The sequence below is a fragment of the Mobula hypostoma genome, unplaced genomic scaffold (assembly GCF_963921235.1).
Source record: "Mobula hypostoma unplaced genomic scaffold, sMobHyp1.1 scaffold_87, whole genome shotgun sequence".
Lineage (NCBI taxonomy): Eukaryota > Metazoa > Chordata > Chondrichthyes > Myliobatiformes > Myliobatidae > Mobula > Mobula hypostoma.
In genome coordinates, this window is record NW_026948261.1 from 281,421 (window position 1) to 294,703 (window position 13,283).

At 56.8% G+C, this 13,283-nt stretch overlaps 1 protein-coding gene across 1 annotated transcript in view; it reads left to right on the forward strand.

Moving 5' to 3' along the window:
* Positions 1-234: 234 nt before the first annotated feature.
* lpcat3 (lysophosphatidylcholine acyltransferase 3) overlaps positions 235-13,283 on the forward strand; it is a 90,768-nt gene continuing 77,719 nt past the window's right edge. The window contains exon 1 of the mRNA XM_063040205.1: positions 235-514. Within this exon, the coding sequence (XP_062896275.1) occupies positions 340-514 (175 nt within the window). The 5' untranslated portion in view covers positions 235-339. The remainder of the gene's footprint in view (positions 515-13,283) is intronic.

Consider the following 13,283-nt stretch of genomic DNA (forward strand, 5'->3'; position numbering starts at 1 on the left):
TAAAAACCACAGAAGTGGTGGAGATGTTACCAAGCAGAACCTGACTGGGCACATCCTCGCTTTAAGAGGTCAGGGCGAGGTATCCTCGCTTTAAGAGGTTTTAACCGCAAGTAACCCTCTGCCCTGCAAGCCCCGCCCCCGCGGGCCGCTTGTCCTCCAGGCCCCGCCCTCTTGCCTTGGCTATCCAATCACCAGCCGCTTCGCTGGTCCTCCAGTCACCGCCCGTTTCTGGGTCCTCCGGGAACCGCCCCCCTTCTCCCCTCGGAGGCGGGGTGCACTCGCGAGAGCCGTCTCCGTGCGGTCCAATCGGGCCGCGGCTTGCTGCCCGGTCCCGTTGCCATGCTGCTGGGCGGCACTGACGATGACGCGAGGTTAATGGCAGCGGCGGAGGAAGGAGCAGGAGCGGCGGCTTCCCGGGCCGCCGCGCCGGGCGGCTGGTGGAGCCTGGAGGAGGCGGCCGTGCAGCTCGGCGCCTCGGAACCGGCGCTCAAGCTCTTCGTCTCCATCATCCTCGGTGAGGACATCAGGCGGCGGCGCTGCTGGAGGGAAGGGAGGGAGTGGGTTGCGAAGAGAGAGCGAAGGAGAAGAAATGCCGGCAGCGGGGAGGCTGCGCAGTGGCGGCGCGCCGGGAACGGAGGATGCGCGGTGGGTTTCAGTGCCCCGGCTTCTGCCGGGGGAGTCTGCGCGCTCGGGGTTTCTCGTGGAGGCGCCGGCGGCCGGCATTTCGGATTCTGCGCACCGTGAGCCTGTTCCTTGGTCCTTGTTCCAAAGTGCCCTCCCCTCCCCCAGGGGGAGGGGAGGAGCGGGCGGCAGGTGGAGGAGAGGCAACACACGGAAAATGCCGGAGGCAGTCAGCAGGCCAGGCAGTAGCAGCAATGGAGAGACGTGTCCAGCCCCTTCAGCGGGACTGGAGGAGAGGGGATTGGGAAAAGGGGGGGGGGAGAGGGTGGGGGGATGAGGCGAGGTTAGGGGTGGAAGAAGGGGAAGGCAAGGTGAGGGGGAGAGAGGAAGGTGGGGGCATCAGGCGACGTTAGAGGGGGAGACAGGCAAAAGTTGAGGGGATTGGGACAAAGAAGGGAGGGGGAGAGGGTGGGGATATCAGGCGAGGCTGGGGTGGAGAGGGGAAGGCAAGGTGAGCAGGAGAGGGCAAGGTGGGGGGAGACGGGAGACAGGAAGGGAGGCAATTGGGAAAAGGAGGGGAGGAGGGAGATGGTGGGGACATCAGGCGAGGCAAGGTGAGGGGGAGACGGGAGACAGGAAGGGAGGAAATTGGGAAAAGGAAGGGAGGAGGGAGATGGTGGGGACATCAGGCAAGGTGAGGGGGAGACGGGAGACAGGAAGGGAGGAAATTGGGAAAAGGAAGGGAGGAGGGAGAGGGTGGGGACATCAGGCAAGGTTGGAGGGGGATGAAGAGGAAGCCAAGTTGAGGAGGAGTGGAAGGGGAGGGGATTGGAAAAAGGAAGGGAGTTGGATAGGATGGGGACCTTAGGTGAGGCTGGGGGTGGAAAGCGGAAGGCATATTGAGGGGGAGGGGAAAGTGGAAGGGGATAGGGAAGGGGGGGTGAGGGGAGAATTATGGAGCCAGTACGGTTCTGCACCCCAGTGCCATGAACTTTTTCCTGGATAAATAGAACAAGCTACCAAGCAAATGTCTGAACCAATTCTGCTTCCTCTCTGAATATGTTGCCAAAATAGAATTTGAACCGATAATTTAATTTATAAAGCATTTAAGTTTGTGTAACTTATTTCTTTCAGAAATTTCTTCATTGGGGTGAATAATTTTCAAAAAAAAAACCATTTAATTTGCTGTAAAGAGTTTAATTGCATTTTAAAGCCTCTTTTAAGCAACTGACATTTGCCTTTTTATTTATAAGTAAACAACGTAATCATATTTTCCTCTCCATAGTCAGAAAGTAATTTAGATCCATGTTTCCCTTTAATTTAGGATGTGTGTACCACCCTGCTTTGAAGGAAGTAATTCAAAAATGTTTTGCACTTTAATTTGAAGGAGTAGTTGAAATATATTCCCCCCATTTAAGGAAATAATTTCACTCGTCTCGGTGCACTCAGAGATGCCCCGTCTGTGCATTGCTGCGGTTATTTGAGTCCCGGACCCCGTCCCGTCAGCTGGGACCCGTCCGGCTGTTCCCCTCTGACCTCCCTCCCTCATTAACGGGGGCGCTTTCGCCCACGGAGCTGCCGCCGGCGGGGGCCCGTTTACTCGCTGTCTGGCTCGCACCGTCCTCCGTAAACCCCGGAGACCGCCGTGGCGTGGAACTCCCGGGCGGTGAGCGGTTTCCGAGATACTCGGGTTCATTCCACATTCCCCCCCCTCACCACCACACCCTCCCTGGCCACCGTTCTGATGTTTGGTCTGAGCGACAGCTGGAACTAGTGACCGTGTGGGCGTGCTGTCCCGCGTCGAGTTGCTGCCCCGCGATTGGCCGGTTTGATACTTGCTTTGATGCGCAGGTGCGCCTGACACCGTGGACGCTGAGTATGTGTGTGTGTGTCTCGTTTAAGTACCCCGTGTAAGTGCTTCGTAATCACGGTAAAGTAAAAACTCGTGCCTCTTGCCATAAACTGAGCATTGGGGGTGTGGGGGAGGAAGATTCTGGCCCTCTACGCCAGGGGTCCCCAACCTTCTTCACACCGCGGACCGGTTTAATATTGACGATGTTCTTGCGGGCCGGCCGACCGGGGTCGGGGAGGTTGTTCAAATCGGGTTAAACTCACCTCAACATGTCTTCTACAGATAGGGTTGCCAACTGTCTCACTCCCAAATAAGAGACAAAAGTAGCCGTCAAATCCCGGGACACTTGTGTCTATCCCGAGAAAGACTACCGCGACCATGAAGCCTTGCGCGGGCACCTGTGTGCACATGCGTGACGTGTCTATGTGCGTAAGTGCAGATATTTTTCCCACACAAATTGGTTTGCGCTTAATCTTCCTGACTATACAGTACGTAGAGTACTTATACATTATATAGGCTGTGTATTTATCATATTATTCCTGCTCTGACTATATGTTAGTGTTATTTATTTTCAGTTTTACGTGTTATTTGGAATGATTTGGTAGGTTATCTTTTGAGTCTGGGAACGCTCAAAAATTTTATGGTACATCAAATGGTGATTGTTTCTTCACTTTACGCCATTTCGGCTTACGAACGGTTTCATAGGGACGCTCTACCTGAGCGGGGGAAATACGGGACAAGGGCGGTCCCGTATGGGACAAACCAATTTAGCCCGATATACGGGATGTCCCGGCTAACACGGGACAGTTGGCAGCCCTACGTTCAGGTTCAACAGTGCGTGATGGGGAATGAACTCGTATCGTTCCCTCGCGGCCCGGTAGCACATGCTCTGCGGCCCGGTGGTTGGAGACCGCTGCTCTACGCGATCTGCGTCCATCGCAGGAGGGTACAGCCCGACAGGGCCGGTCCCCCCGCCCCCCCACCCCCATTCCCCAGCATCCACCTCGGGGTCCATCGCTGCAGCCGATCCGCTTTACTTTCACTGGGGGGGGGGAGATTCCCAGCTTTCGCTCCGCGGCATTTAAAGAAGGGGTTTACGGAGAATGGGGCGGGAAACGGGAGGGGAGGTGAGCGAGACTTCTGTGGGCGAAAGCACCCCGTGAGTGGGAGAGGTCGGGGGTGGGGGGAGAACGGCCAGACTGGTTGGACCTGACGGGCCGCGGCGGCAGGAGGCCAGGGACTTCGCTGCCTCGAGGTTCAGAGATAGGCGTTCACAGGAAAGCAGATAACATTTCTGAAAAGCTGCAGATAAAGTCTGAAAAACTGCAAATGTGCAGATTAAGGAAATAACAGCGAGGGGGGTGGGGAGGGTTGTTCAGAGTCGTTGAGACTTGCGCCTGCAGGTTGTGAAATCGGTTCTGAGTTGCGGTGGGTAAAGTTATCTGGTTGAGGAGCCTGATGGTTGAGGGGTGATAACTGTCCCTGAACCTGGTGGTGTGGATCCTGAGGCTCCTGTACCTCCTTCCTGATGGTTGAGGGGTGATAACTGTCCCTGAACCTGGTGGTGTGGGTCCTGAGGCTCCTGTACCTCCTTCCTGATGGTTGAGGGGTGATAACTGTCCCTGAACCTGGTGGTGTGGGTCCTGAGGCTCCTGTACCTCCTTCCTGATGGTTGAGGGGTGATAACTGTCCCTGAACCTGGTGGTGTGGGTCCTGAGGCTCCTGTACCTCCTTCCTGATGGTTGAGGGGTGATAACTGTCCCTGAACCTGGTGGTGTGGGTCCTGAGGCTCCTGTACCTCCTTCCTGATGGTTGAGGGGTGATAACTGTCCCTGAACCTGGTGGTGTGGGTCCTGAGGCTCCTGTACCTCCTTCCTGATGGTTGAGGGGTGATAACTGTCCCTGAACCTGGTGGTGTGGGTCCTGAGGCTCCTGTACCTCCTTCCTGATGGTTGAGGGGTGATAACTGTCCCTGAACCTGGTGGTGTGGGTCCTGAGGCTCCTGTACCTCCTTCCTGATGGTTGAGGGGCTGATAACTGTCCCTGAACCTGGTGGTGTGGGTCCTGAGGCTCCTGTACCTCCTTCCTGATGGTTGAGGGGTGATAACTGTCCCTGAACCTGGTGGTGTGGGTCCTGAGGCTCCTGTACCTCCTTCCTGATGGTTGAGGGGTGATAACTGTCCCTGAACCTGGTGGTGTGGGTCCTGAGGCTCCTGTACCTCCTTCCTGATGGTTGAGGGGTGATAACTGTCCCTGAACCTGGTGGTGTGGGTCCTGAGGCTCCTGTCCCTCCTTCCTGATGGTTGAGGGGTGATAACTGTCCCTGAACCTGGTGGTGTGGGTCCTGAGGCTCCTGTCCCTCCTTCCTGATGGTTGAGGGGTGATAACTGTCCCTGAACCTGGTGGTGTGGGTCCTGAGGCTCCTGTACCTCCTTCCTGATGGTTGAGGGGTGATAACTGTCCCTGAACCTGGTGGTGTGGGTCCTGAGGCTCCTGTACCTCCTTCCTGATGGTTGAGGGGTGATAACTGTCCCTGAACCTGGTGGTGTGGGTCCTGAGGCTCCTGTCCCTCCTTCCTGATGGTTGAGGGGTGATAACTGTCCCTGAACCTGGTGGTGTGGGTCCTGAGGCTCCTGTCCCTCCTTCCTGATGGTTGAGGGGTGATAACTGTCCCTGAACCTGGTGGTGTGGGTCCTGAGGCTCCTGTACCTCCTTCCTGATGGTTGAGGGGTGATAACTGTCCCTGAAACTGGTGGTGTGGGACCTGAGGCTCCTGTACCTCCTTCCTGATGGTTGAGGGGTGATAACTGTTCCTGAACCTGGTGGTGTGGGACCTGAGGCTCCTGTACCTCCTTCCTGATGGTTGAGGGGTGATAACTGTCCCTGAACCTGGTGGTGTGGGTCCTGAGGCTCCTGTACCTGCTCCTTCCTGATGGTTGAGGGGTGATAACTGTCCCTGAACCTGGTGGTGTGGGTCCTGAGGCTCCTGTACCTCCTTCCTGATGGTTGAGGGGTGATAACTGTCCCTGAACCTGGTGGTGTGGGTCCTGAGGCTCCTGTACCTCCTTCCTGATGGTTGAGGGGTGATAACTGTCCCTGAACATGGTGGTGTGGGTCCTGAGGCTCCTGTACCTCCTTCCTGATGGTTGAGGGGTGATAACTGTCCCTGAACATGGTGGTGTGGGTCCTGAGGCTCCTGTACCTCCTTCCTGATGGTTGAGGGGTGATAACTGTCCCTGAACCTGGTGGTGTGGGTCCTGAGGCTCCTGTACCTCCTTCCTGATGGTTGAGGGGTGATAACTGTCCCTGAACCTGGTGGTGTGGGTCCTGAGGCTCCTGTACCTCCTTCCTGATGGTTGAGGGGTGATAACTGTCTCTGAACCTGGTGGTGTGGGTCCTGAGGCTCCTGTACCTCCTTCCTGATGGTTGAGGGGTGATAACTGTCCCTGAACCTGGTGGTGTGGGTCCTGAGGCTCCTGTACCTCCTTCCTGATGGTTGAGGGGTGATAACTGTCTCTGAACCTGGTGGTGTGGGTCCTGAGGCTCCTGTACCTCCTTCCTGATGGTTGAGGGGTGATAACTGTCCCTGAACCTGGTGGTGTGGGTCCTGAGGCTCCTGTACCTCCTTCCTGATGGTTGAGGGGTGATAACTGTCCCTGAACCTGGTGGTGTGGGTCCTGAGGCTCCTGTACCTCCTTCCTGATGGTTGAGGGGTGATAACTGTCCCTGAACCTGGTGGTGTGGGTCCTGAGGCTCCTGTACCTCCTTCCTGATGGTTGAGGGGCTGATAACTGTTCCTGAACCTGGTGGTGTGGGTCCTGAGGCTCCTGTACCTCCTTCCTGATGGTTGAGGGGTGATAACTGTCCCTGAACCTGGTGGTGTGGGTCCTGAGGCTCCTGTACCTCCTTCCTGATGGTTGAGGGGTGATAACTGTTCCTGAACCTGGTGGTGTGGGTCCTGAGGCTCCTGTACCTCCTTCCTGATGGTTGAGGGGTGATAACTGTCCCTGAACCTGGTGGTGTGGGTCCTGAGGCTCCTGTACCACCTCCTTCCTGATGGTTGAGGGGTGATAACTGTCCCTGAACCTGGTGGTGTGGGTCCTGAGGCTCCTGTACCTCCTTCCTGATGGTTGAGGGGTGATAACTGTCCCTGAACCTGGTGGTGTGGGTCCTGAGGCTCCTGTACCTCCTTCCTGATGGTTGAGGGGTGATAACTGTCCCTGAACCTGGTGGTGTGGGTCCTGAGGCTCCTGTACCTCCTTCCTGATGGTTGAGGGGTGATAACTGTCTCTGAACCTGGTGGTGTGGGTCCTGAGGCTCCTGTACCTCCTTCCTGATGGTTGAGGGGTGATAACTGTCCCTGAACCTGGTGGTGTGGGTCCTGAGGCTCCTGTACCTCCTTCCTGATGGTTGAGGGATGATAACTGTCCCTGCATCTGGTGGTGTGGGTCCTGAGGCTCCTGTACATCCTTCCTGATGGTTGAGGGGTGATAACCGTCCCTGAACCTGGTGGTGTGGGTCCTGAGGCTCCTGTACCTCCTTCCTGATGGTTGAGGGGTGATAACTGTCCCTGAACCTGGTGGTGTGGGTCCTGAGGCTCCTGTACCTCCTTCCTGATGGTTGAGGGGTGATAACTGTCCCTGAACCTGGTGGTGTGGGTCCTGAGGCTCCTGTACCTCCTTCCTGATGGTTGAGGGGTGATAACTGTCCCTGAACCTGGTGGTGTGGGTCCTGAGGCTCCTGTACCTCCTTCCTGATGGTTGAGGGGTGATAACTGTCCCTGAACCTGGTGGTGTGGGTCCTGAGGCTCCTGTACCTCCTTCCTGATGGTTGAGGGGTGATAACTGTCCCTGAGCCTGGTGGTGTGGGTCTGATGTACTGTGAGTTTAGAGATGCCATTTTGCACGCTGCTGTTGTAATGGGCGCTTATTTGAGTTGCTGTCGCCTTCCCGTCAGCCTGAACCAATCTGGCTGCCGTTCTCCTCCGACCTCTCTCACTCACGGGGTGTTTCCCCCTCGCCCTCCCCCCCCCCACAGAACTGCAGCTCGCCGGGTGTTTTACTGTCCCTCGCACCGTCCGCCGTAAACTCGAGGGACCGGTGTGAGCGGCGGTCCCAGGCGACCAGCAGTCTCTGGCGTACTCGAACCACCCCATCTGGCACCGCGTGGTCACTTCGATCCCGTCTCTTCCCCGCAAACCCCCCCCCCACCCCCATTCCGTCGTTTGGTCCGAGCCACTACTTCTGGACCTCCTGCCCACGCCGGCGTGCTTCCCTGCGTCGGGCTGCTGGCCACGTGATTGGCCGCTGAGGGCTTTGCGGCAGCGAGCGGGTGTGCCTGACGGGGGGGCCCTCCGATAACTTTGAACTTTTGGGAAGGGTCACTGACCTTTCCTGGAGGGGGCTGCGCGGTTTAAGCTGAGCCGCGACGATCGGCGGTTGAGCATCCGCCGGGGGGAGCAAACCGCGAAGTCGGCGTTGGAAACGGAGAGGGTTTAGAAATGTGCCTTGCCAACCGTCCAGATAGATCAGGGCGCGGAAACTTTGGAGCGGGTGCAGAGGAGACTTACCCGGTCCCGAAGCGCCAGCTATCTATTCCCCCCCTCCCTGTAGATGCTGCCTGACCCGCTGAGCTCCGCCAGCATTTTGCTCTGGAATTTCTGGCGTCTGCGGGATCTCTTGTGTTTGAGATTCAGCCAGGATGATGCCCGGATTAGAGAGCGCGTCTTACGTGGAAAGGCAGAGCGAGCTCTGGGGCTTTTCTCGTTTGGAGCGCAGGTGACTTGGTAGAGGAGCACACGATGACGAGAGGCGTGGATCGAGGCATTTTCCCCAGGGCAGAAACGGCGGATACGATTAGATTATGAGGACGCGCAGTCCTCTTTTATTGTCATTTGGTAATGCAGGCATTAAGAAATGATGCACTGTTCCTCCGGTGTGATATCAGAGAAACACAGGACAGACCAAGACTGAAAAGCTGCCAAAAACCACATAACTATAACATATAGTGGGCACGTGGCCTAGTGGTTAAGGCTTTCGACTAGCGATCTGAAGGTCGTGAGTTCGAGCCCCAGCGGTGTTGTGTCCTTCAGCAAGGCACTTAACCACACACATTGCTCTGCGACGAGACCGGTGCCAAGCTGTATGGGTCCTAATGCCCTTCCCTTGGACAATATCTGGGTCCTAATGCCCTTCCCTTGGACAATATCTGGGTCCTAATGCCCTTCCCTTGGACAACATCTGGGTCCTAATGCCCTTCCCTTGGACAACATCTGGGTCCTAGTGACCTTCCCTTGGACAACATCTGGGTCCTAATGCCCTACGCTTGGACAACATCTGGGTCCTAGTGACCTTCCCTTGGACAACATCTGGGTCCTAGTGCCCTTCCCTTGGACAACATCTGGGTCCTAATGCCCTTCCCTTGGACAACATCTGGGTCCTAGTGCCCTTCCCTTGGACAGCATCTGGGTCCTAGTGCGCTTCCCTTGGACAACATCTGGGTCCTAATGCCCTTCCCTTGGACAACATCAGTGTCGTGGAGAAGGGAGACTTGCAGCACGGGCAACTGCCGGTCTTCCATACAACCTTGCCCAGGCCCTGCGCCCTGGGGAGTGAAGACTTCCCAGGCGCAGATCCATGGTCTCGCAAGGCGAACTGATGCCTTTTATAGTTACAACAGTGCAAGCAATACCGTAACTTGATGAAGAACAGGCCATGGACACGGTAAAAAAAAAAAGTTTGAAGTCTCTCGAGAAGACGGGAGAAGGAAGAAAACTCTCCTTGCCATGAGCTTCCAGTGCCGCAAACTTGCCAATGCATCGCCCTGGAAGCACCCGTCCACGGTCCGACTCTCAGTCCGTCCGAAAACTTCGAGCCTCCGACACCGAGCACCATCTCTGCTGAGTGCTTCGACCCCAGCCCCGGCCGCCAGCAGCAGGCAAAGCCGAGGATTTGGGGTCTTCCCCTCCGGAGATTCTCGATCGCACAGTAGCAGCGGCAGCGAAGCGGGCATTTCAGAAGTTCCTCCAGATGTTCCTCTGTGCTTCTCACGTCTGTCTCCATCAAATCAGGATTGTGCACGGCCCCGCGCAGACCAGGTCGTCACCCGGTACGCCGAGGCGGAGCGGGGAGCAGAATGAAGAGTCGCAGTTACAGAGAGAGTGCGCCGGGGCGGGGCGGGCGATCGGGCGCAAGGGGGCCGCGGCGAGGTGGATCGTGAGGTCAGGAGTCCAGCTGATCGTCCTGGCGGGGGGGGGGGAGCGGTCCGATGGTCCGATCGCTGTGGGGTTAGAAGCCGTCCCTGACCCTGGTGGGACGGGCGTTCGGGCTCCTGTATCTCCTGCCCGATAAGAATTGTCCCGGGAGGCTGCGACGTGCTGAGCCGTGTCCGCGACCCCATCACGGGCGGGACGGTTTGCGTCCCGAACCGGGACGCGCCTGGTTCTGACGGGACGTTTTCCTCCCGCCTCTGCTCAGCACCCTTTGGTGATAAAGCCCTGTCTGATCTTTTGCTGCTTTAAGCAGTTACCGTGCGACACGAGTCCAAGGTCGCTTGTGAGTGTCGACACCGGGTTAATGTTTGACCGGGGAGAAGAAACAGCACGACGTGGCGCAGGGAGCAAAGGTCCTCTGACCCGCGGTCGGAACCCGGCACGCGGTGGCCGCGCAGGGCTCTCCGTCTCTCACCCGCCTCGGGCTTTCGCGGAGGGCTCTGTCTGGCGGGTGCGAGGGATGCTGGGAATGGCGAGGGAGGGGGGCGGTGTGGGGGACGGGTGCAGATGCACCCAGCTCTGAGACACCGGGCAAGGTCATCTGATTTCCAAACACAGTCGTTTATTGATCAATACAGAGTGTCCCTCTGGTGCTTCCCGCTCCCTGTTCCCAGCCACGATTCCCCTCTCCCTGTCCCCTTTTCCCACTCTCAGTCCAGAACAGGGACCCGTATCAGAATCAGGTTTACCATCGCTCACGTACGTCATAAAAGTCGTTTTTTTCCCCCGCGGCCTATCTACGCATGGCCAAGACCCTCGCACAGCGCCGTAAGCTGCCCCAGAGGTTTGTTTCCGTGCAGGGGGAAGGAAAAGCAGAGAAACACGACAGGATTCACGGCGAGCCGCGCCTGGATCTAGACCGACCGGCAACCGCTGTGCAGAAGAGGGCGGACCGCGCAGATAGGAGTATTGCTGAGAAACGAGCCGTGAATGCTCCTCGAGAAGGGAACCCGTGGGTTGCGACCGGCAGCCTGGGTCTTGGCCCGAAACGTCGCCTGCTCGCTCTTTTCCGCAGAGGCTTCCCAGCCTGCGGAGTTCCTCCTGCGTTTCGTGCGTGTGTTGCTCTGGATTTCACGCAGCTGATGAACCCGAAGGAACAGTGGAGACCGATACGGTTCAGCACTGGGAGTTGCCCGTCGGCGTTGAACTCTACGTAGGGTGCCCAGCTCCAGATTTTACTTTACTGTACATTACGTTATTGTCGCCAAACCATTGATACCAGAACATACAATCATCACAGCGATATTTGATTCTGCGCTTCACACTCCCTGGAGTACAAATCGATAGTAAATAGTAAAAATCTAAATTATAAATCATAAACAGAAAATAGAAAATGGGAAGTAAGATAGTGCAAAAAGACCGAGAGGCAGGTCCGGATATTTGGCCCAGATCCGGGTCAGGATCCGTTCAGCAGTCTTATCACAGTTGGAAAGAAGCTGTTCCCAAATCTGGCCGTACGAGTCTTCAAACTCCTGAGCCTTCTCCCGGAGGGAAGAGGGACGGAAAGTGTGTTGGCTGGGTGGGTCGTGTCCTTGATTATCCTGGCAGCACTGCTCCGACAGCGTGCGGTGTAAAGTGAGTCCAAGGACGGAAGATTGGTTTGTGTGATGTGCTGGGCCGTGGTCACGATCTTCTGCAGCTTCTTCCGGCCTTGGACGGGACAACTTCCACACCAGGTTGTGATGCACCCTAGGAGAATGCTTTCTACGGTGCATCTATAAAAATTAGTGAGGGTTTTAGGGGACAGGACAAATTTCTTTAGTTTTCTCAGGAAGTAAAGGTGCTGGTGGGCCTACTTGGCAGTGGACTCTGCTTGGTTGGACCAAGTCAGGTCATTTGTGATTTTGACCCCGAGGAACTTAAAGCTTTTACCCCTCGGGGGTTTGCTCCCGAAGCCTTCCCCCGTGATCGGGTCTAGCCTCAGGGCAGCGGAGATTGGAGATCGGAGTTTTCCTTCTCCCGGACGAGCCCCGTCTGCCAGAAGCGACTGGTTTTAAGGCGCCGGTAACCCGCCTTCGCCCCGTCTCCCGTCATGAGGAACGGTTCCCCCAGGCTGGGTAGCTAAGCCACGTGCGAAGGCCGGGAGCTGGACTTGGTTGTCGGGGGGTGGGGTGGCTGCGATTTGAGCCGCACGCCAGCGGGAGCTTTTAGTAGGCGGTGGGGGCTTGTCCCCAGTCCCAACCCCGTCTCTAACAGCCTTTAAGAGCCAGTATTAGATTAAGAGAACACTCAGTCCTCGTTTATTGTCATTTAGAAATGCGTGCATGCGTTAAGAAATGATACAATGTTCCTCCGGCGTGATATCACAGAAAACAGGACAGACCAAAGACTAACACTGACAGAACCACGTAATTATAACATATAGTTACAGCAGTGCAAAGCAATACCATAATTTGATGAAGAACAGACCATGGGCACGGTTAAAAATAGTCTCAAAGTCCCGGAGTCGATCGACTCCCGAGTCCCCGATAGCAGGCGGCAAAAGGGAGAAACTCCCTGCCATAAACCTCCAGGCACCGTCAACTTGCCGATGCCTTGGAAGCAGCCGACCACAGCCGACACTGAGTCCATCCGTCCGAAAACTTCGAGCCTCCGACCAGCCCCTCCAATACAGCCTCGCGAGCGCCAGCCTCTGCCGAGCGCCTTCGACTTATCCCCGGCTGCTGAAACAAGCAAAGCCGAGGATTTCAGGGCCTTCTGCTCTGGAGATTCTGGTCACCACACGGTAGCAGCAGCAGCGAAGCAGGCATTTCAGAAGTTTTCCAGATGTTCCTCTGTACTCTCACGTCCGTCTCCATCAAATCAGGATTGCGCGCGGTCCCCGACTTGACAGATGACGGATATTCATCCACCGGAGAGGCCGCACGCGCCCCGCCATCTTCCACTTGGCTTCCGGGCGCATCGCACCCACTGAACGGAGATCGTGAAACAGCGCATCGATGATTTAATGGAATGTAATTCAAAATGCATGCGGGAAAGCTGAGCACGGGTCAACGGGGAGCAGCCCGCTGTCCCGGGTGGCGGCAGGGCCTTCACTGATCTCGCCGTCCCAAGGGAAGAAGCCAGTTCCCCCCCCCAGCCTGGCCATCCCGGCCCAGATGCTCCCGTACCTTCCCCTCGGCGGTGCCCCGGGGCCTTCCGCGTGCAGCGTTCCCGGAAGGGGGAGGGTGTTAAAGAGGAGGATGTGACGTTGAGGCGAAAGGACGTGCTGGCGTCGGAGTGGGTCCGGGGGGAGGATCACGAAAACGATTCAGGGGTCGAAAGGCTTGTCCCGTGAGGAGTAAAACACACGCAAAATGCTGGAGGAACTCGGCGGGCCAGGCAGCGTCTTTGGGGGGGGGGTGGGGGGAGAAAAAAGCGCAGTCAGCGTTTCGGGCCGAAACCGTTCTGCGTGTGTGGCTCGGGTTTCCAGCTGGATCTTCCCTTGTTTTGTCGTGTGAGGAGAGTTTGATGGCCCTGGGCCTGTACTCACTGGAATCTGGGAGGGATCTCATTGAAAGCTGTGTTGAATGGTGCAAGGTCTCGATAGAGTGGACATGA